Source organism: Petaurus breviceps, unplaced genomic scaffold (genome assembly GCF_028583685.1).
Source record: "Petaurus breviceps papuanus isolate PSGF00001 unplaced genomic scaffold, PetGlider_PUasm1.0 187, whole genome shotgun sequence".
Taxonomy (NCBI): Eukaryota; Metazoa; Chordata; class Mammalia; order Diprotodontia; family Petauridae; genus Petaurus; species Petaurus breviceps.
In genome coordinates, this window is record NW_027185799.1 from 27,090,437 (window position 1) to 27,112,474 (window position 22,038).

General features: G+C 38.7%; 1 protein-coding gene across 1 annotated transcript in view; it reads right to left on the reverse strand.

Annotated features, from left to right (window-relative positions):
- The window catches only part of SLC1A1 (solute carrier family 1 member 1), a 104,842-nt gene extending 92,937 nt beyond the window's left edge, over positions 1-11,905 (reverse strand). The window contains exon 1 of the mRNA XM_069090790.1: positions 11,536-11,905. Within this exon, the coding sequence (XP_068946891.1) occupies positions 11,536-11,626 (91 nt within the window). The 5' untranslated portion in view covers positions 11,627-11,905. The remainder of the gene's footprint in view (positions 1-11,535) is intronic.
- Positions 11,906-22,038: the final 10,133 nt, after the last annotated feature.

Consider the following 22,038-nt stretch of genomic DNA (forward strand, 5'->3'; position numbering starts at 1 on the left):
TCTTTGCTGAATTATTGCTTTAATTTGTAATAAATTGCATATATTTAATAATTTTAAGATTTAATCATAGAAAAGAAAGAAGTTACTAAAGGAAAAGGAGTTTTCTTCTGTTTATTAAATGATTAATATTTAATTAACTGGGATGGGGACTTGAGCTAATTATTAAGAAGATAGGAAGTTTATTAATAATAAATTATTACAACACACTCCTGGATTTCTTTAGAGCTTAGGAAGATAATTATAAAATTAGGGAATGAGTTATGTGTCAGGTGAGGGATGACCTGTAGGCAAATAGGGCCAGATCCCAGACCCAGTAACCGTGCTATACATGGAGATCACATTGTCCTGTAACATATACATTCACATATATTATATATGTGTGTACTTCAACCCTTCAAGGCTTAGGAATTATTTCCTAAAGGCTTCAAGGGGCTGTCCCACAGTTTGTCCACTTATGTTTTTTTTTAAACATCACCCTATGAGATTTTAAAAATCTGCATAATCTTTAAATACATTTATTTAATATTTTACTTTCCCCAACTGGTATAAAAACAGCCAACTGTCTTTTAAATAAAAACTTTGAACTTTTAATTAAAAAAAACTTGCCTGAAAAAAAGTGGCTTAATTCCACAACAACACTGACTATTGTGATAGGTGTAATGTCAGGTACTAGGGACACAAAGACAAAAAAATATACCAGTCTCTGTCAAGTAGCTTACAATATACCAAGAGGTGATGATTATGTCACAAAGTGAGTATAGGAAAAGAAGAGAAGAGAGCCCAGGGCAGAGTCTTGGAGGTTATCTACAGTTAGAGAGCATGATAGGGATAAAGATTTAGCAAAAGAGACTGAGAAGAAGTTAGGTAGGAGGAGAACCAGGAGAAAGTAGAGTTATGAAAATTTAGAGAGGAAAGGGTGTTTGGGAGAAAAGGGTGGACAGATGTTAAGGTGCTTGGCCATAAATGAATCAAGCTACAAGCATTTGTCAAAGCACGAAATACGGCAATGGCTATAATAATGATAAAAACAGCTAGCATTTATGTGGAACTTTAAGGTAGTTTACATATGTTATCTCATTTGATACAAAGACAAAATTGAAATAGTTCTTGCCTTCAAGGAGAAAGAACACATACATCAGGAAGCAACACATACACATATAAGGATAAATGAAATATATGCAAAATAAATAGAAAACAGTTGGGGAGAGCAGATAGACATTCGTATCTTCTGGATCAGGAAAGACCTCAGATATATGATGGCAGAAAAGGGAGTGTATTCCAGGCACAGTGGAGATCCTGGGCAAAGGTTATGGAAAAAGGAGATGAGGTGTGGCTTATGAAAAACAGCAAAAAGGTGAGTTTGACTGGACCTTGGAGAGCTTGAAGGGGAGTAATATATAATAGGTTTGGGAAGGTGGGTTGGATAAATGTTTATTGATTGATTGATATAGGAAAAGTTTAAATTCCCCCAAAGTTAGATACTAGAGTAGGATGGAAAAGACCTACCGTGTTTCCCTGATAATAAGACACTGTCGTATTATTTTTTTTGGACAGAAAAACACCAGAGGGCTTATTTTCAGGGGAGGGCTTGTTTTAATGAACATTGACAGCAATTTTAATAAACAGGTAAATGTGAACAAAAAAATGTACCTTTATTCAATAAGCAAATCACTGGGGAAGAACAGGATGACGCACTCACTGCTGCAGCTCTGATTGGATGCAGCTCGGAGAGCAGCGTGCGTTTCGGGGGGAGGGAGGAACGGTGCATACAGAGGGTACTGAGCATGTAGTGCAGGGGATCACCTTCACTACAGTAGCAATCTCAATAGGGCTTATTTTCGTGGGAGGGCTTATTTTAGAGGAATCTTACACAGTAAGGGGAGGGCTTATTTTTGGGATAGGTCTTATTATCGGGGAAACACAGTACTAGAAAAAGATAAGAATTAAACTATTTCTCTAAGCTAATAGAGAGAGGCCTCTCATCTTAATCTGCTTAGAGCAAGAAGTATTCATGCCACCACTGACTTCAGTGTGTAAACACCCAGAAAAAGCTATCTATAGCACCTGAAAAAGAGATTCTACCCTGGGAATCAGATGGTCTGAAGTATACCAGGGGTTGCTGTTGAGAAATATTCAGTCCTTGTTCCCATCTTGGTCCTAACATTTCCCTTGTTTCTCCTCCAGAGAATCAATTGTTCCAGCTACTAGAAAGTATCTGTATGCCCTTTTATAGCTTAGGTGGTATCTTTATTTTATTTTTTTTTAAAGCAATCAGGGTTAAGTAACTTGCTCAAGGTTACACGGCCAGTTATTTCTGGGTGTGGTGCTAAGTATCTGAGCCCAGATTTGATCCCCAGGTCATGCCGACTCTGGGCCGGTGTTCTTACTCGCTGAGCCACCTGGCTGCCCCGTAGGTTGTGTCTTTAAAAGAACAAAGGTTGATCATAAGGGATTTACACAGGGCAAAAAGATAAACTCATAGATCTTCATTTCCAAGGCATACTCACTAACAAAACATTTTCAAATTCTAGGCTTGCTGAAATAAATAATGATACAGATAAGCACCTCAGTGGCTATAAACAGGAGATGACATTTTGGCCGGTTAACTAATAAAACCAAATCATTACTGGTCTTAGAAAACACAGAAAGGAGTCAGGAATATCTGAGTTCAAATATGGCTTCATACCCTTACTACTAGCTGTGTGACCTTGGGCAAGTCACTTAACTTTTGCTTGCCTCAATTTCTTCAATTGTAAAATGGGGGTAGTAATAGCACCTATCTCACAGATGGTTGTGAGAATCAATGGAGATAATATTTTTTAAAAATGTTCACAAGGTGCCTGGCACATAGTAGGAGCTACATAAATACTTATGTCCTTCCCTTTTAAGCATAAAAAGTTGCCAAAATAAGTAACATACATCTAGCTGTCATCTTGGTTCATAATGTTGTTCAACCAAATGCTATACTTGGAGTCAGGAGGGACACGGGCTGAAATCTGGCTACTTATACTAGCTGTGTGACCCTCAGGGAATTGTTTCAACTGTCTGTTTCTTCTTCTGTAAAATGGCAATAATAATACCTGTAATATCATTTATAGGGTTAACTCACCTAGGTGGTACAGGGGATAAAGCAGTAACCCTGGAGTCAGGAAGATCTAAGTTCAAATCCAGTTTCAGACACTTATTAACTACATGACCCTGGACAAGTTGCTTTAACCTCTGCCTACCTCACTTTTCTCATCTGCAAAATGGGGATAATAATAGCACCTTTTTCCAGGGTTGAGTATAAAATGAGATAATATTTGTAAATCGCTTTGCAAACCTTAAACTTAGAGCCACATAAACACTAGGTGTTATTATTTTTGTTGTTTTAAAGATTCATCAAATGAGGTAACAAGTAAAATACTTTGTAAGCTTTAAAGTGCTATAGAAATATTAGCTCTTATTGAACCAACACTATTTATAATTAGTGTAATAACAGAAACTCATATTTGTATAGCTATTTAAAGATTATATAAATAAGTCCTTAAAATAATAATAACTCACATTTCTATAACAATTTTAAGATTTATAAAACGTTTTCTTTAAAACAATTTTGCGGGGAAGTATAAATATTTGCCCATTTTTGCAGATGAAGAAGCTGAAGCTAGGAATGGTGCATTAAAGCATTGCTTCTTAATCTGTGGGTCATGACCCTATATGGGATTTCACAAAATTTTGTAACAGTAAAAAGTTTCAGAATGTTCAATTACCAAAAATTAATAAAAAATCAAATGTGTTATTGAATCCAAGTTGTTTCTGGCAGCACTTGCCTATGTTGTATCACACAGCTTTATTGCAGTCTTGTTGTGAACACAAAGCATGTACACTTCGAACTATGCATACCCTCAGGCCATGCAAAACTCAAAAAGGGGTGGGGAGTAGAAAAAGTTTAAGAAGTCTTGCCTTAAAGGATGATAAGCAGGATAAATTGCTTCTCCATTGGCGACATAAACAGGCTAATATTGATTACACATGGCCACTATCATATTGTTGTTTATCCTTCATTTTTTTTTTTGCTTTTTGGAGCGCAATTGGGGTTAAGTGACTTGCCCAAGGTCACACAACTAATTTTTGTGTTAAGTGTCTGAGCCTGGATTTGAACTCAGGTTCTCCTGACTCCAGGGCTGGTGCTCTATTCACTGCACCACCTAGCTGCGCCCCCCCCCCCTTTTTTAAAATTTACTTTTATTATATAATCCAATTCTTTTTTTTTTTCTTTTTGGAGGGCAATTGGGGTTAAGTGACTTGCCAAAGTCTCACACAGCTAATAAGTGTGTCTAGTGTTTGAGGCAGGATTTGAACTTAGGTCCTCCTGACTCCAGGGCCAGTGCTCTATTCACTGTGCCACCTAGCCACCCCCTATCCTCTATGTTTGAAGAGAGTCAATTTAACTGAGGCAGAGTTGCACAGTCATCAACCTCATTCTTTCTTCCAGAGTCATCAAAGTCCAGTGGCAAGGTAAAAGTCAGAATGACTGGTAATAGCCCAGAATATAGTAGATAACCTTGGTGTCTCTGATATCTGACTAAGCTCTAAGTGTTCCACAATACCTGCTTCAGCCACTTTCATGGCTGTTGGAACAAATTGTTCTCATCCACCCATTCTTCTGGGGAAGTCACATGCTTGGGGTAGACACCCCCCTAACTCACCCAAGGTAAGAGGCCTGTTGGTTACCCTTAACCTAATATAGCCCATCTGCTGAGATGGTTTTATCAGGGTATAGCTGCTGCAGATGCTACAGCTTCTTGAACCACAGGTTAGAGTTGGGTGAAAGGTGAATGAACATGGAGGTTGTAGTCCTCCCTGAACGCCCCATCCACCATCACACAGACAATAAGGATGTTCACTGGAAAGTGTTCATTGAGGCTAAAGAATCTTCTTCCCTGGATGAATTAAATGGCCAGACGTTGTAGTGGAAAGACTACACTAAGCTGAAATTCTGTCTCTGCCTTTTACTAGCTTAGGCACCCCAAGACAAATTGCTTTGCTGTTCTAAACTTTCATGTCATCATCTGTATAATGGGCACAATAATATTTGGTCAGTCTGCCTCACATGGTTCTTGTGGGAAAAAGCACTTTGTAAAATTTAACATGCATTGTAATGCTGAGTTCTTGTCATTATATAATATTGAAATAAGAGAGTTAGCTATCTTGATGTGTGTGTGTGTAGGTATGCAGCAAAAGGGAAGTGACCTCAAAAGATTAATAATAATATTAGTTAACATTTCTATAGTGCCTTCTATGTGCCAAGCACTGTGCTAGCCACTTGATCTTTATATAACAACCCTGCAAGAAAGGTGTTATTATTTATTATCACCCCCTTCTTACAGATGAGGAAAGTGAGGCAAAACAGAAGTTACGTGACTTGCTTAGGGTCACACAGCTTGTAAATGTCTGAGACCAGATTTGAACTAAGTTCTTTCTGACTCCCGGCTCAAAACTTTATCCCCTGTAGCACTGAATAAGCTAGGAGAAGCTAGGGAAAGTGATTATCTCTGAGGTCCCTTCCGCTTCTCAATCTGAGGTTGAAGTAATGGCTTTTCTCGAGAGAAGCTAAAAGCATCAATGTACTTGATAGAGCCCTCAGAAAATGAGAAAAGAAACCCGGTTGAACTCACAAAACTCATCTCTACTAAAACAACAAACAAAAACCAACCCACTATATTACACACACCATGGATGCCTATAAGCACACTGCCCCTGCGGTACCAGGAGATTTATTCAAAAAGCAGAGTAAGAAGTCCACTAAATGATAATTAAAAATCTTTTCCAAACTAAGTCATCAGATAGCTGAAATGCCAGTTTGAATAGTTGAATTAACAAATTAATATCCAACCATCCTCCAAAAGCCTTTGGAAGCTTAAAACAAAAAGATTCATAGGGAAAAAATGCCCTTGTCCATCGGATCATGCACAACATTTTATTTTACACTTATAATTGAGGCTCAGGGAAGTTTCATGCCTTATCCATGGTCACAAAGTTAGTAAGAAGCTGAACTGGAAGTAGCAGTTGTGATATCTGATGGTAAGAGCCCTGTATTTGAAGTCTCTGCATCTGGCTTCAGATAACAGCCCTGATATTTATTTACTTAAGAATCACATGGAATGGATGATGTCTAAGGTCCCTTCCAGGTCTAAATTGTGTATATAAGAATTCCCAACATTGACATTTTACCCTTAAGATTAATTTCTGTTTGCAATAAGAACAAAAGTAATGTATATGAAGCACTTAATGGATCTGGAGCCAGTAGACTGGAGTTCAAACTCTGACTCTCTCTCTTTTTTTTTTTTTTGGTCTTTTTGGAGGGGGGAAGGCAGGGCAATTGGGGTTAAGTGACTTGCCCAAGGTCACACAGCTAGTAAGTGTTAAGTGCTTGAGGTCAAATTTGAACTCAGGTCCTCCTGACTCCAGGGCTGGTTCTCTATTCACTGCACCACCTAGCTGCCCCCTGACTCCCTTTTTTAATGTTTATATGATCATGCACAAGTAATTTTACCTCTTCAGACCTCAGTTTTCTGCAAAGTCTTTAAAATGAAATTGGATTAAATGACTTCTACTATCTCACCAGCTAAAAATCCCATAGTCATGGGATTTTTAGCCTATAGATAAATGCCATCTAGTCTACATTTTACACATTTTAGATATAGAGAAACTGAGACTAAAATTGAAGTAATTTGCCTAGTGGGTAGCTGAGTTGCTATGAGAAGTCAGTCTCTGGACTTCTAAGTCAGTCCTCTTTATACCATACTGTGATCCAGCTGTTTATGTAGTTTGCAAGGAGGTTAAAGCTTTCTTTTCACAGGTCTGTTAATGAACAATGAGGCATGAGAGGGATCAGCCTTCCTTAAAAAGGCTAAAATTGACTTAAAATCTCTTAGTAGGAAAGGAGAATAATTTATCAATTTTTGTTTTTTTCTTTTTCTTTTCTTTTCATCATCTGTTTCAAAAACACTTAAAAAAAACTAAGATCATATTCACACTCCTCCCCCCTTCCCCCCTCCCACACATTTTGAACATGGGGATAGCATGGAGGAATGGAATGAGTCCTGTATATGGAGTCAGGGGACTTGGGTTCACATCGTGTCTCTTACTACCTGCATGGACTTGGGCAAATAAGTCACTTGATTTTTCTGGGTCTTAGCTCTTCATCTGGAAAATGAGAAGGCTAGACTAAATCATTTCTAACAAGCTTTAAAAGTATCTTTATCTTTTCCAAACTTTTTATGTCTTCCATCAGAACAGTGTTTTACTTAATAGATTTAGGTGCTTCTGTTGGTGGAGTTGTGAACTGGTCCAACCATTCTGGAGAGAAATTTGGAACTATACCCAAAGGTCTAGAAAACTGTATGTCCTTTGATCTAGCAATATCACTACTAGGTTTGTATGCCAAAGAGATTTTAAAGAAGGCAAAAAAATCTATTTGTACAAAAAAGTCTTTATAGCAGCTCTTTTTTGTGATCACAAAGAATTAGAAACTGAGAGATGCTCATCAATTGGGGAATGGCTGAACAAATTGTGGCATATGATTGTGATGGAATGCTATTGTGCATGGAATGACAGGTAGGAAAAACCTAGGAGGACATATATGAATTGATGTAGAGTGAAGTGAGCAGAACCAGAAGATCATTGTACACAGTTACAGCAATATTATCTCTATGATCAACTGTGAAAGAGTTAGTTACTCTGATCAAGATAATGATCCAAGACAATTCCCAAATACCCATGAGGAAAAATGCTATCCTCCTTCAGAGAGAGAGAACTAATGAATTCTAAGTGCAGATTGAAGCATGCTTCTTACTTTATTTTTTCTTGGTTTTTTTTGCAACATGATTAATATGAAAATAAATTTTGCATGACTTCACATATATAATTGATATCACATTGCTTGCTTTCTCAATAGGTAGAGGAGGAAGAGAATTTGAAATTCAAAATTTTTAAATAAGTGGATGTTATGAATACATTTAAAAATAAATTTAGGTGCTTAATAAATGCTTGTAAAATTGAATTGATTAGATTCTTGGTAGGGGTGAGGCAGGAATATTGTACTGATGGTGCAACATAAATAGTTAAAATGTGTGTAAAATTGTAAGGATCTGGGTTATTGGGGGTGGGGTGAGATTGCCACCAGAACCCCTGTGTTTTCTGATAGGACAATATTCAATGTAGCTTAAACCCTGAGATCATCTGAAGGCTTCCATCAAGTTCTGCATCTACTTGGTAATACAGTATAGTAAAAAGAGTATTGGACTTGGAGCTTGGTCAGAAGGACTGGGTTTGAATATTGACTTTGATAGTTAATTAGCTGAAGGATCTGCAACAAACAACTTGAAGTTCCCAAAGCCCCAGCTTTCTTAAATGTAAAATAGAGCTAATAATATTATTGTGACAACCTAGCATATAGTTAGCACGCTGAACCTGGAGTCTGAAAATATCTGGGTTTAAATTCTACCTCAAATATTTATGAGCTGTGTGACTGTGAAGTCACTTTCCCTAAGCCTTGGTTTCCTCATCTGTAAAATGGGGCTAATCACAGCATCTACCTCAAAAGGTTATTGGGAAAATCCTGTGAGATAAGGTCTATATATCACTCTAAAGTGCCATGGAGACAGCTCTTACCATTGTTTGCACCTTCTAAACTATCACACAGATTTGTTGTGAAGGAAAGCTTTTTGAAAACTTTCAATCTCAGGGTGAATGCAAGTTAGTAATTGTAGTCATGTTGGAAAGAGCACTATATTTGGACTTAGAAAGACCTTGACTCCTGCCCTGGCTCTGCCATGTGACTACATGGCTCTGGGTAGTGGAGGACAGTAGAACAATTAATGGCTTTGGAGTCAGTAGACCTGGGTTCAAATCTTACTTCTGCTACTTACTCCCTATGTAGGCAAGTCCCTTACCTTCTACAAGCCTCAGTTTCCTCACCTATAAAATGAGGGAGTTGGGTTAGATGACCCCTGAGGTCCCTTGCAGCTTTAATCCTATCATCCCTACATGACTTGACTTCTTTGAACTCCAGTTTAGATGGGCATCTAATTCTGGCACTGATGTGGTAAACTCCAGAGGGACCCCTGGCCATGGAGATGTCATTCCATTTCTGCAATACCTTCTCTGATCATCAACCTGTATAACCTCTTTGAACCTCAGTTTCCTTATATGTGAAAAGAGAATGCACTATTGACCTTGTAGGATTGTTCTGAGGAAAGCATTTGACTTCATATATCAACTATTATTAGTTGATATTATTATCAACAATTAGAGCTATTATTACTGCCGCCTACTTTCCAGGATTGTTCTAAAGATCCACTGAGAAAATCACTAGCTCCAAAAGTGGACAAGGATTGGAGAGGGTTTCTCAAATGTTGGTCCTTCTGGGGGGGCCTGTGGGCTGTAGCTATGTTAACACATAGAATATGGGGATTCACTGGGAGTGGCCCCACCGCATAAAAGCTTGGCAGAGGGGAGAAAACACAGAGGAGAAATTTTGTTAAGAGGAGAAAAGTAACATCAAGTTCATCTTTTATAGAATAATGGTCAGAGTGAAGGGCTTAAAGTCAAGGAGACCTGACTTCCCATACCTTTAACACTTAGATCATGGACAGTTAGGTGGCACAGTGGATAGAGTGCCCAGCCTGAAGTTAGGAAGGCTCATCTTCCTGAGTTCAAATCCACCCTCAGACACTTACTATCTTGCTCTAGTGATTCTCGGCAGATCACTTAACCCTTTTTGCCTCAGTTTTCTCATCTGTAAAATGAGCTGGAAAAGGAAATGGCAAACCACTCCAGTATCTTTGCCAAGAAAACCCTAAATGGGGTGATGAAGAGTTGGACATGACTGAACAACAAATCACTTTACCCTCCTTGAGTCCCTGAGTTTCCTCACTATAAAGTGGGGATAATGATGTACCTCTAATGGTTACTACAAGGCTCAAATGAGACAATGTACATAAAACACCTTGCAAGCCTTAAAACACTTTGTAAACATCAATTATTATTGACTCAGTTCTTTAAGTTATAAGCCTTTATATGGAACAACATACAATAGATATGTGTTATTATTAAGACTCTAAAACTACAAGTTATTGACAAGTTGTGATGTGTATAGGTAAAGGTAATACACAGAAGAAATCACAGGTCCTTAATGCAATAACATATTGTTAAATCAGATTATTATTGATTTGGGGGAGGAGGGTTGGGGTCTGTTTACATTAACAGAAATCAAGCAGCTAAAGGAGATTAATTTACATTTCTGATCAATTACTAGAACCTCACCTAGCCAAGTAAGCTGCCTGAAGTATGTTATTTAAATGCAACCAAGTGGAAAACACACACACATATAAGCACACAGAGAAGAAATGTGGAATGAAAGGAAGCTTGGATTAGGCAGGGAGGAGTGTCCTCTGAGCAAATGACAATGAAGAATAATGCTCAGATGGTGATGAGGAGGAGGGATCTGGTTTTTCCTGCTACCTCTTTTCTCTATAAGACCCCCCGCCCCAGGTCTCCCTCTCTCTCTCTCACACACACATAGAAATCCAACTGTCAGATTTTCAGACATGGTGAAAATGAATGCACTTGCTGCCATCGCTCTGGCAGCCACCCCCTCCCTTTAGTGTCAGCAACACACACACTCCCGTAAACCAGTTACACACACACACACACACACACACACCCATAAACCAGTTACACACATACACACATATACCCACATCCCCATATACCCATAAACCAGTTCCCCATCAGGAGCCTGTGACATTCAGCCTCTTAGTTGAACAGATCATTCATTCGCCTTCAAGCCCCTGCCACATGGTGATTCAGAAATTTTTCTTTTAAAGGATGCAGAGATATTTTTTTAAAGCGTTATTATTTTTGCTGCCAGACGGAAGGACTAGACTGCATTTCCTTTCCCCCTTCCCTTCCTTTTCTCTCTGCACTACCCCCTCCTTTCCCCCCAACCCACTGCCAGTTCTTGGTAAAAACAGAAAACCGGCAGCGAACATCAAATAGAGAACCACAGAAAAAAGCATTCTTTCTTCCTGCATGAAAAGATAAATGTGGCCAGGAGGTGGCTCGGGGAAGCATCTCTCTGTCTAAAAAATGAGAGGGCTATTCTAGACGATATCTGGAGGCTCCTTCAACCTCTAAGTCCTAGGAGCTTGTGCATGGGTTAGAGATCCCATTCCCCTCCCCCCCCGCCCCCAACTGGGGACACATTCTTCAAGGCTGTCCGTGGGCAGGCACAGCTGTGCCACCCACATGTGCAGTCATACACACGCTACACATGCTTCACACAACCTCGAGTTCTGGGGTGCACACACTTATGTTCGTCTGTGTGCAGTCACATCGGGAAGAAAGTAGCCCCTCAGGTGCAGCTCCCTAGAGGCTCCCTCATCTGCCCTGTCTCTATCCCCATCCTGTGCCCATACCCATGCCCATGCCCATGCCCATCCCCATCCCCATCCCTATCCCAATCTCCATCTCCATCCAAATTCTCACCTAGGACCACAGCTAGCACTGTGGAAAGCAGAAGCCAGTTGTTCTTGAGGAATCGCTTGAAGTCCCATTTCTTCCTCGCTGGCTTCCCCATGGTGGGTGCTGAAGCTGCTGGCGCCAGCAGCCTCTGATCCTTTGCTGAGGGGCTCTTTATGTTGGCGGCGGGGGAGTCCCAAGGGGTCGGAAGCCTCCGGCCACCTGGGACAGAACAGGCAGCAATGAGCTGGCGTAGCGGAGGATGAGCGCACTGGGTGTGCTTGGAGCCGCAAGGCCGGCTGTTGCTCTGGAGGCTGCCGCCGCTCCTGTGCCTGCTTCTCGGAGGCCGGAAGCCCGCAGCAGTGAGCGCTGCTCCAGCCACCCGAGTGCCAGCCTCAGGGGTGGAGGGGGGGGGGGCGCTCTTCGGGGGTAGGGCGGGCTCGGCTCCTCCTGCTGCCGCTGATGCGCTAGGCAGCGCGGGGCCAACCAGGGCCTGGAGAGGGAGGGGCAGCGGGTCAGCCGCGAGCCGGAGTCAGCGGGGTGGGAGGCTGAGGGAGTCCACAGAGGGCTTGCGCTTGCGGGGAGAGCCCCGCACAGCCCGCACTACCGGCCCCAGCCAAATGGCGGCGGCAGAAGCTCGGAGCGCTCCTCCTGAGGGTCACAGTTCTTTACTCTCCTCTGTTCCTTTTGCTTTTTCAAAGAGAGAGAAACCTCGATTTGAAATCAAGAAACGATTCGATTCTAATCCAGGTTTTGCTCTTCATTACCTGTGTAACCTAAGAGGAGGCAAGCCACTCCCTCTTCCTGGTCCTCAGTTTCTTTAGCTGACAAATGAGGGCAGGGGATTAGACTAAATTTGTTCTAAGCTCCCTTCCAGCTCCTATTATCTGGGGCTCTGTGTCAGCCAACTCAATTCATTCACTTGTCCAAAGCTTTCTCTTTCTAGTCTCACACACACTGTCTTCTAAAATACCTTTCCTTGGATCCCAACATGAGTACCCCGCTAATCCTAAGTACTGTCTAGTCTTCCATTATGATCACCTACTGAATTCAGTAGCGCTCAAATACCTAATTGTTTTCCCAGTGTAAAAAAATTATACCCCTCCGTTTCCTAATGAGGAATGCTGGGGATAGTAGATACATTTTATATATTCTTCTGCTTCTCTAATCTTCACATACCCAAAGCATAGTCTCATTCTTGTTAGCTCTGTTCATCATGATCACTTACAGGATGTTTTTAGATTTATACAGCACTTTTCTTAGGACGATAGGCCCCTTTACTGAATAGATGAGTAGCTAAGGCTTGCAGATTTAAAGTGATTTGTCCAAGGTCGCACAAAAAGTGTCAAACTTCAATCCAAATCACAAGAGACCTCAGCAAAGGTCAGATTATCCTAGAGACTAATTGGGTGTGTGCATTACAAAATCTGATTAATATTTGGTGCAGTCATTGAAAGGTAGCTTTCCTTGGAGGGGCTGTGCTTGGTTGAGCTCTTGAAACTATGCCTTGAGACTAAATGCATTTAAATGGTCATAAAAAGATTTAGTTAGTTTAAATTAAATTAATTTAAACAAGTTATTTAAATTAGCTCATCGTTTTTCATTCTCAAAGTCCTTGCTTCTGAATAGATGTTCAGTCTTTACTCCCTTTTAATAACTACAAAAATTTCTCATTTTTAGATTCATAGCAACTAGTTTTCACCTTCATTTTTTTCTATTTCAACTGACCCTGACAACCCTTTTTCCTGATCACTGTTCCTAAAATTAGGCAATCCTTGTGAAGGGGTTCCGGGCTCTGGGAACCCCCTTGAGCTCTCCTTGAGGCACAGGGGACCATAAAAATGAAGAGGTTACCCATAAAGAGGGTTAGGGTTACTATGGAGACCCCAAAATACCAACATACCCGGTCCTGCTGAATGAATTCAACTCTAGTCTTCTCTCAGCCAAAGAAAAGCAAAGTTTATTAGAAGTTCTGTTGTATTGGACACAGAGTAATTCTGCCCTCCCACACATGGAGGGAAGATGGGATCTTACATACAGAAAGGTTGTGGGAGGAATCTAGGGGTGATCTAGAGGAGGAGTTTGGAGAGGGTCTTCAGAGAAGTCAATGAGGTCAAGGAATGATTAAGGGTGGGAGGCTACCTGGAGACTACAGACTATGGTAGTCTAGGCCAGTTCAAGGGTGGATTGATATTTTGATAGGCTCAAGGGTGGGAAGTCAAGTAACAGAGGTTTGGACCCAGCCACAATGTAAAGCTTATGGCCTCATGCAAACGGCTCATCAAATGGGACGATTTAATCAGAGTTCAACGGGGGTTCCCAGAGTCTATGCCTCAAGGACTCAAGGAGAGCTCAATGGGGCTCCCAGAGCCCATACCTCACCAAAGTGACCCTGACAACACTTTTTCCTGATCACTCTTCCTAAAATTGGGCGATCCTTGCAGTTTTCACCAACTTTTGAATTAGCCTATCCCAAAGTCACGATTTCAGTGGCTTTGAGACTTTGTCTCTTCCAGAAAGTAAGTATACCCCCTGGAGAGCCTAATCATGAACTTGTACCTTAGTGTGAAAAATAATCTTATTCTTTGAGAAAACCAAGTTTTTTTGTTTGTTTTTGACTTGGGGAAAAGGTGAAGAAGGCAGGAGGGTCTAGATATCTCAAAGAGGTCTAGGACCTTTTAAAAGATATTTTACTAACTGTATTTTGATATAATTATATTGCAGTCTTATGTTTCTTATGCATTTAAAGCCATTAATTTGAGAAGGGATCATGAGGTTTCAACCTACTGCCAGAGGCAGCCAGGATATAAAAAAGATTAAGAATCTCTTGGAGTGCTGCTAATGGGGAAAAAGGTGAGGTAAATTCAGGGTGACTTCCCATACTCAATGTAGTGGCAGCATTCAAAACAAAATCTTTGTGAGGTCTGCAGGGGAAAGTTGAAACTAACCTAGAGAGCACAGCCTCTTGGATAGGTCAGAGATCCTGAAATTTATCTGCAGGCTTGCCTTTGGGGTTGACTTGGTGTGATTTTAGGCTACCTTTAGGCATTGAGGTGCTAATGGAAAAGGACATTGTAAATGTGAAGAATCATGATTGTTTTCCCTTTTAAGTAGTAGATATCCTCTATCCTAGGGTACTCCAAAATCCCTTTTTATAATATTTCTGTTGCTTTCTCTAACCCTTTATGTATCTCTGAGCAGAAGTTTTCTAAATTCTAATTTTTCACAGCAAAAAATATCCCCCTGATGCCAGATTCAGAGCCTCATCCATCTGTCACTTCATAGAGAAAAAAACACTTTGACTTTGCAACATAAAGGTTAAACACAGATCTGACTGGGAAGTTCAGTAGCTTCATATAAGCTTAAGATATAAGTGAATGGAAAACAATGAAAAGTTAGCTTCTAATCATCCAGAGCAACTATTTGCTGGGTGTGAGGATTAGCAAGGAAACACATGCAGTTGATTAGCTTTGTCTTTGTTTTTGATTAGCTATAGTTTACAGGGAGAGGATAGTCACCAGTCTGGTTCCGGCAGAACACTTTAGCTACAAAGCATTTTGTGATCCATAGCAGGAAGGTTTCTATGGATTTGTAGAAGTTTGCTTGTTTTAAATGCAACTATTATTTCCACTTTTTAGGTGAAATCTGAACCATATTTTAATTTGAGAGACATAGAAGATAGAACCCTTAACATACTGGGAGGCTCCTTGAGCCCTTCTTGAGTCCTTGAGTTACAGGCTCCCTTGAATTCTGATTAAATCATCCCATTTGATGAGGCATTTGCAGGAGGCCATAAGCCTTACATTGCTGGGCCCAAACCTGTTACTAGACTTCCCACCCTTGAGCCTATTAAAATATCAATCCATCCTTGAACTGGCCTAGCCCACCATTGTCTATAGTCTCCAGGTAGCCTTCAGCAACTTCCCACCCTTAATCACTCATTGACCTCATCTGACTTCTCCTGAAGATCCTCCCCAAACTCCTCCTCTAGATCACCCCTAGATTTCTCCCACAACTTTCTGTATATAAGATCCCATCTTTCCTCCATGTGAGGTGAGAGTGCCATAGAATGACCTAGCACAGTCTCACTCTGTGTCCAGTACAAGCAAACTTTTAATAAACTTTGCTTTTCTTTGGCTGAGAAGACTTGAGTTGAATTCATTCAGCAGGACGGGGCATGTTGGTATTTTGGGGTCTCCATAGCAGCCCTAACCCTCTTTATGGGTAACCTCTTCACTATGGGGCAATAAAATCTTAAGTATGAGGAAAGGAGGAAGGAAAGAAGACAAAAAGGAAGGAATGGAGGAAAGAACAAAGGGAGGAAGGAACAGAGAAACGAAGAAAGAAAAGGAAAGAAGGAAGAAATGAAAGAAGGAAGGAAGACAGGAAGGAAAAGGAAAAAATGAAAGAAAAAAGGAAGAAAAAGAAGAAAGTAGAGGAAGGAAGGGAAAGAAAGGAACATAGGAAGGAGGAAAAGAAGGAAGAGAGGGAAGGAACAAAGGAACAAAAAGAAAGAAGGAAATGAAGGAAGGGAAGGAAAGAAGAAAAAGCAAATCCTTACTTTTTTTTTTTGGCTTTTTGGAGGGGGGAAGGCAGGGCAATTGAGGTTAAGTGACTTGCCCAAGGTCACATGGCTAGTAAGTGTTAACTGTCTTAGGTTAGATTTGAACTCAGGTCCTCCTGACTCCAGGGCTGGTGCTCTATCCTTATTTGTTAATGAAATTAACTTCTTGCCTTAGTAGATATATGCAATAAGGCTTATGTTGCAAAGAAAAACCAATTACCTAAAAAGTAATGCATTTAAAAAAAACAATTTTGAGATATCATTTTACACCTGTCAGACTGACTAAAACGATTGAAGGGGAAATTGACAAATGTTGGAGGAGATTTGGAAAAACTGGGGCACATTCATTGTTGGTGGAATTGTGAAATGATCCAACCATTTTGGAGAATTATATGGAATTATCTTGAAAGAGCTATTAAACTGCCTATACTCCTTGACCCAGCAATACCTCTATAGGTCTATTTCCAAAGATGATTGGGGAAAAAGGAAAAGAACCTATGTTTTAAAATGTTTATAGCAATTCTTTTTGTGGTGATAAAGAACTGAAAATTGTAGGGACACCCATTAATTGGAGACTGGCTGAACAAATTGTGGTATATGATTGTGCTATAAGAAATGATGAACTCTTAGAAAATCTTAGAAAAACATTCAAAGACTTGCATGAAATAATGAAGAGTGAAATGAAATGAACAGAACCAAGAGAACATTGTATACTGTAACAGCAATATTGTTTCAAGAATGACTTTGAGTAAATAAGTCATACCAACATTAACTGTAAAGGACATATGAAGAAAGATTCTATCTATGTCTAGAGAAAGAAATGATAAGTAGAAGTATGTTTAGAAGAATTTTACATACTCACACACATACACCTAGTTGTGTCTAATGGTGGCCATCTGGGGCTGAGGGTGGGGAGAGGGAAGAAAAAAAGGAAAAAAAAAGAAATTTATACAATAAGCTTATTATATGTTTAAAGGAATAGTAAATTGTACACAAGAGACTTGCAATTTCATGTGCAGTGATCTTTATTTTATTATATTATAGAAATGCTTGTTTTATTCTATGAATTAAAAAAAAATATCACATAAATAAAAGAAGACAGGTTGCATTGGCTTCAGGACAACTTTCAGCATACAAGGAGCAACCTACCTGTGGTTCAGAGAGGCTTAACATCAGAATGTCAGCAGCCAGCAGCTGAATTTTTTGGTCCTGTTAACTAATGAAAACATAGAAGGACTGCAACTTGTGTCAGTGGAGAGAATACCCACACTTAAACAATCAAAGCCTTTGAAAATATCAAAATAATTAGCTAGCAAGGGGAATAGGGAATGATTCCTGTTTGGATTACAGAGAAGTCCAAACTTTTGACTATGTTTAAAGAAATTCTGATTATTTTCATGTAAATGCTATAACAAAAATAAAAATTAAAGTGTTGCTAAGCACTCTAGCTGGATCTACTTTGATGAAGAGATGAGATTAATTTATAAATAGTGCATTGTTTATATGCAAACCTATTGCTACAGAAGCAATTTTTGAAGTCCTAGAAAACTACTTTGTAAAATAAACCAAATATTCATAAAAAAGAAATACATTTATTCAAAGTGTGAAATCAATAATGAAAAAATATTACTTTGGATAATGCAATCATAGCATATGTAAGAGAAAGGGACATTAAAGATCATCTTCTTTTGTTTTATAAATAAGGAAGACTGACTGAGGCCCAGAGGGGAAGTGGTTGGTCAAATAAGCAGTAAATAGCAGAGGCAGCACTTGAATCCAGGTTTTCTAACTGTTAAACCAACATGTTTTTCCACTGAAATGCAACACAATCTGAAATGTTATGAATATTTAAAAATACTTATTGTCAGTCTCTACATAGTCCTACTCTGGTACTTTATGTGGCATGGAGGGGACTGACCCTAGGTTCTCAAATACTATTTTAGTCAAGCATAGTCCTAGGAGTGGACTATGACAAGCCTAAATAATAATAGCTAACATTTATACCATATGCCAGATACTGTGCTTTACAAACATCTCATTTGATTCTCACAACAACCAGAAGGTAGGTGATGTTATTATCCCTACTTTATACATGAGGAGACTGAGGCAGAGGGTGACTTTCCCAAGATCACATAGCTGGTATATTCTGAGGTCAGATTTGAAGTCAGGTCTTTCTGACTCCATGGCCAGCACTCTATTTTACCACCTATCTGGCTGGATTTGTTAGAACAAAGATTAGGATGAATACAAAATTAGAAAAAAAAAAGAATGAAAATGAGGAGATATTAAATGAAATCCAAAATGGATATCTAAAGATATTCAAAATGAAAAAGTCATCTATTAGAGATAACTCCAATATAACCTATTCAAATAAGTTGTTGGTAGCAAGAAGCAGAACTAGATAAAAGTAAAGACATGGGCATAGACTATCACCATTTCAAAGGACATTTTTTTTTTTAAAGCAATTGGAATTAAGTAACTTGCTCAAGGTTACATGGCCAGGTGTTTCTGGGTTGGTGCTAAATGTCAGAGCCCAGATTCGATCCCAGATTATCCCTGACTCTGGGGCCAGTGCTCTTACTATGCTACCTGGCCACCCCTTAAAGGACATTTAAAAAGACCCCATAAGTCTTTTAGCTCTGGTTTCTCTAGTACTTTGTTCAATTCTACATCTCCCTTTTGTTTATCTTTCTATTAGATTCGTCCAAAACTGAGAGAGGAAAATTAGTGTCCCTTACAATTATTGTGTTGCTCTCCTGTTTTCTTGTAATTCAATTAATCTTTCCTATGTGGATTTAGATGCTCATGTAATTGGAACATATAAGTTGAATATTGATATTAGTTTGCTGTCTATAGTTTCTTTCAATACAATGTAATTTCCGTATCTGTTTTTATATTGTGAATTTTTGGTTTGCTTTGTTAGGAGGATTTCAATGACTACTTTTTTGAATTCTCTTAATACACAGCAAATTTTATTCAGCAGTTTAATCCAGAAATTCATAACAAATTTTTATTCCATTATTTGTTGTTATACCTTTACTTTTTAGGTCTGTTTTTGGTAAGCAACAACTTATAGGTTTTGTTTTCTTATTCAATCTTTCACTCTCTTTCATTTTATTAGATTGTTTAATCCATTAACATCTGAAAGTATGAGAGATAGGTTCACATTTTCTTCCATATGTCTCTACTATTCTTTTTTCTGAATTGGGATTTTTTTCTTCCTCTTCCTCTGTAAAGGAAATACTTTTTCTCTAGTTATTTTTTGCTTATTTTACTTTGAGGCAATCCTATTCCTACAAGCTCTTTTCCTCTCACTCTCATGCCTTCCCTGTTTTTGTTTCTCAGTCCTTTCCTAGTTTGGGAGTTTTTCTTAACTTATTAATTTGTTTTTCTTTCTTCCTTTTATCTAATTTTCTAATTCTTTATTCCCCTTTTACCCCTCCCCCTTAGTTAAGTAGTTAAATAAAATCCTCTTTCCTCCCCTTCAACTTCTTTGGCTTGTTAATTTTTTTCATTTTTCTGCACCTTTTCCTGAAAAGATTATTTTTATATATATATATATGTATATATACATACACATATATGTATATGTATACACACATGTGCACACACACAACGTTAGCCTACAAACACTTGATCTCTTTGCCAGGTGAAGATAAAAGGCAGTAAAGGACAGCATAAGTTTAGAATACAAGCTCATTTATAAAATCTTACTGAGAATAGTGGAAGATAATGAACAGCATTACATAAATCAGCAAGAAGCAGTGGAGGGGAAAACAAGTTTTCAGAAAGCTTAGTTAGAGAACCAATTAAGCAAAATCATCCCAAGGGCTAAATTTAAGGATGGAAGTGGAAGGAAGACAATGAATAGATGAAAAATTAAACTTAGGGGCGGCTAGTTGCGCAGTGGGATCTGGCCCCAGACACTTAACACACAAAAAAACTAGCTGTGTGACCTTGGGCAAGTTACTAAACCCCAATTGCCCTCCAAAAAAAAAAAAAGCAAAATTAAACTTAAAAAAATTTCTGTAATAAACTCTTTTCTTCATCAGTGATAGCATTGCTACCACAATTAGACTTACATGAAAGTCCTCATGTGTTTTATGAGAAAGTGGAAATAGCACTAATGAACACAATGGGTAAAGTAAATAGACGATTAAATAATAAGAATAATGATAACCTTTATTGATTATCTTAAAGCTTTTGATTTGTTTCTACATTGATGACATATTCACGTACTGTATATACGGTATGTAAAATAGATGCATGTTTTTTGAAATCACTGGAGTGTTCGATGTCCACATGGAACACTATTGTCTGTTTAAAGCATACCACCAACACAATGTTAAGAACAATTTTAAAATGTGGTATTTTCCAGGGATACAATTTTAGCCCATTACAATTCTGTCCAGCCTTAAATTTATGATAATATCTTATAAAGAACTAAATATGGCTTCCAAGTTAAAGAGAGAATTGAACCAAAACATGGCATACTTGGGTTATATCAAACTTTGGGACTCTACTGAAAAACGCATTAAGTAATCCCTTTATTTTTCATATCTTCCTCCAATCTTATCTTTCCCCGATGATATAAAAATGTCTTGGTCTGGGTAAGTATAAAATTTCTAGCATACAGGAAGAAAAGATAGACAGTGAAGGCTTCAAGTTTAAAATCAAAGGTCAAGTCAGATCATCAGACAAAGGCAATGTGTTTTGTTTTTTTGGAGGGCAATTGGGGTTAAATGACTTGCCCAAGGTCACACTGCTAGTTTTTGTGTTAAGTGTCTGAGGCTAGATCTGAACCCAGGTACTCCTGACTCCAGGGCTCAGTGTTCTACTCACTGCACCACTTAGCAGCCCCAGACAAAGGCAATGCTTACAGATACTTTGGTATTTTCTAGGCAAGACACATCAAACACAAAGACACATCAAGTAGAAAACTGTGTCTAAATACATGAGGAGATTTACTGGCATCCTTATATCAAAGTTCAATGGGGAAAACATTTAAAAATTAATGTCTATGTAGTATTCCTCTTAATGGACACTTTCAGAACTATAAAATGGATTGTAACTGATTCAGAAAGTGTCCTAACAGAAACCTGAACAATATTAATGAAACACAAGACCCAATATCCTAAGGTACTATAAAGAGATCAGTGTTTTCTCACCAAATAGAAGGAAGATGGATAGGCATTCTTAAAAGATAGAATAAACATGTCAATAGTCTATAGAAATTCTTCTCAAGCAAAACAGACATTGCTTTACTGAGCAACAGTAAAGGCAGACAACAGCTTTCTGCCAGTGGATTTGTCAAATGTAACCCAAAGGGTTTTATCTCTGGATTGATCCCCTGAAATAACTAAGAACTAAGAGAGAAATCAAAAGGCCTTTCATGAATGAACTCAGTCAGTCATATGATCCCCAAGAAGCATGGAAAAAAATGTCTGAGTCACGAAATTTATAAAAACAGCAGGGTTTAAGGTGGCAATTCAGGATCAGGCCATTGGCATTGGAAAATTACAAAATGGTTCTCCCTAAGTAATCTATACTTAGCTATCAAGTCAGATTAAGCAAGGAAATGGTAGAAACCCTGCCGCACCTCACTGCAGTTTTCAAAACTTTAGGACTTATTAAATACTTAAGAAGATATGATCTGGCCCAGAATTATAATAATAATGATGATGATATTAATAACCAATGTTTATATAGTGCTTACTATGTACCAGGTTCTTTACAATGCTTACCTAATTTGAGACTCACAAGAATCAGGACAGGTAGATGTTATTATGATCTTTATTTTACAGAATGAGGGATAAATGATGGATAATCCAAATGCTCCATAATATAAACATGTAATACTAAGAAATCTAGAGGAAGGCTCCCTAATACATTGGATGGATCTTCAGTGGAATCCTTATGGAGGACACAGTCTTCTTGACGTAAAAATTCTTCCAACTTCATTCTGT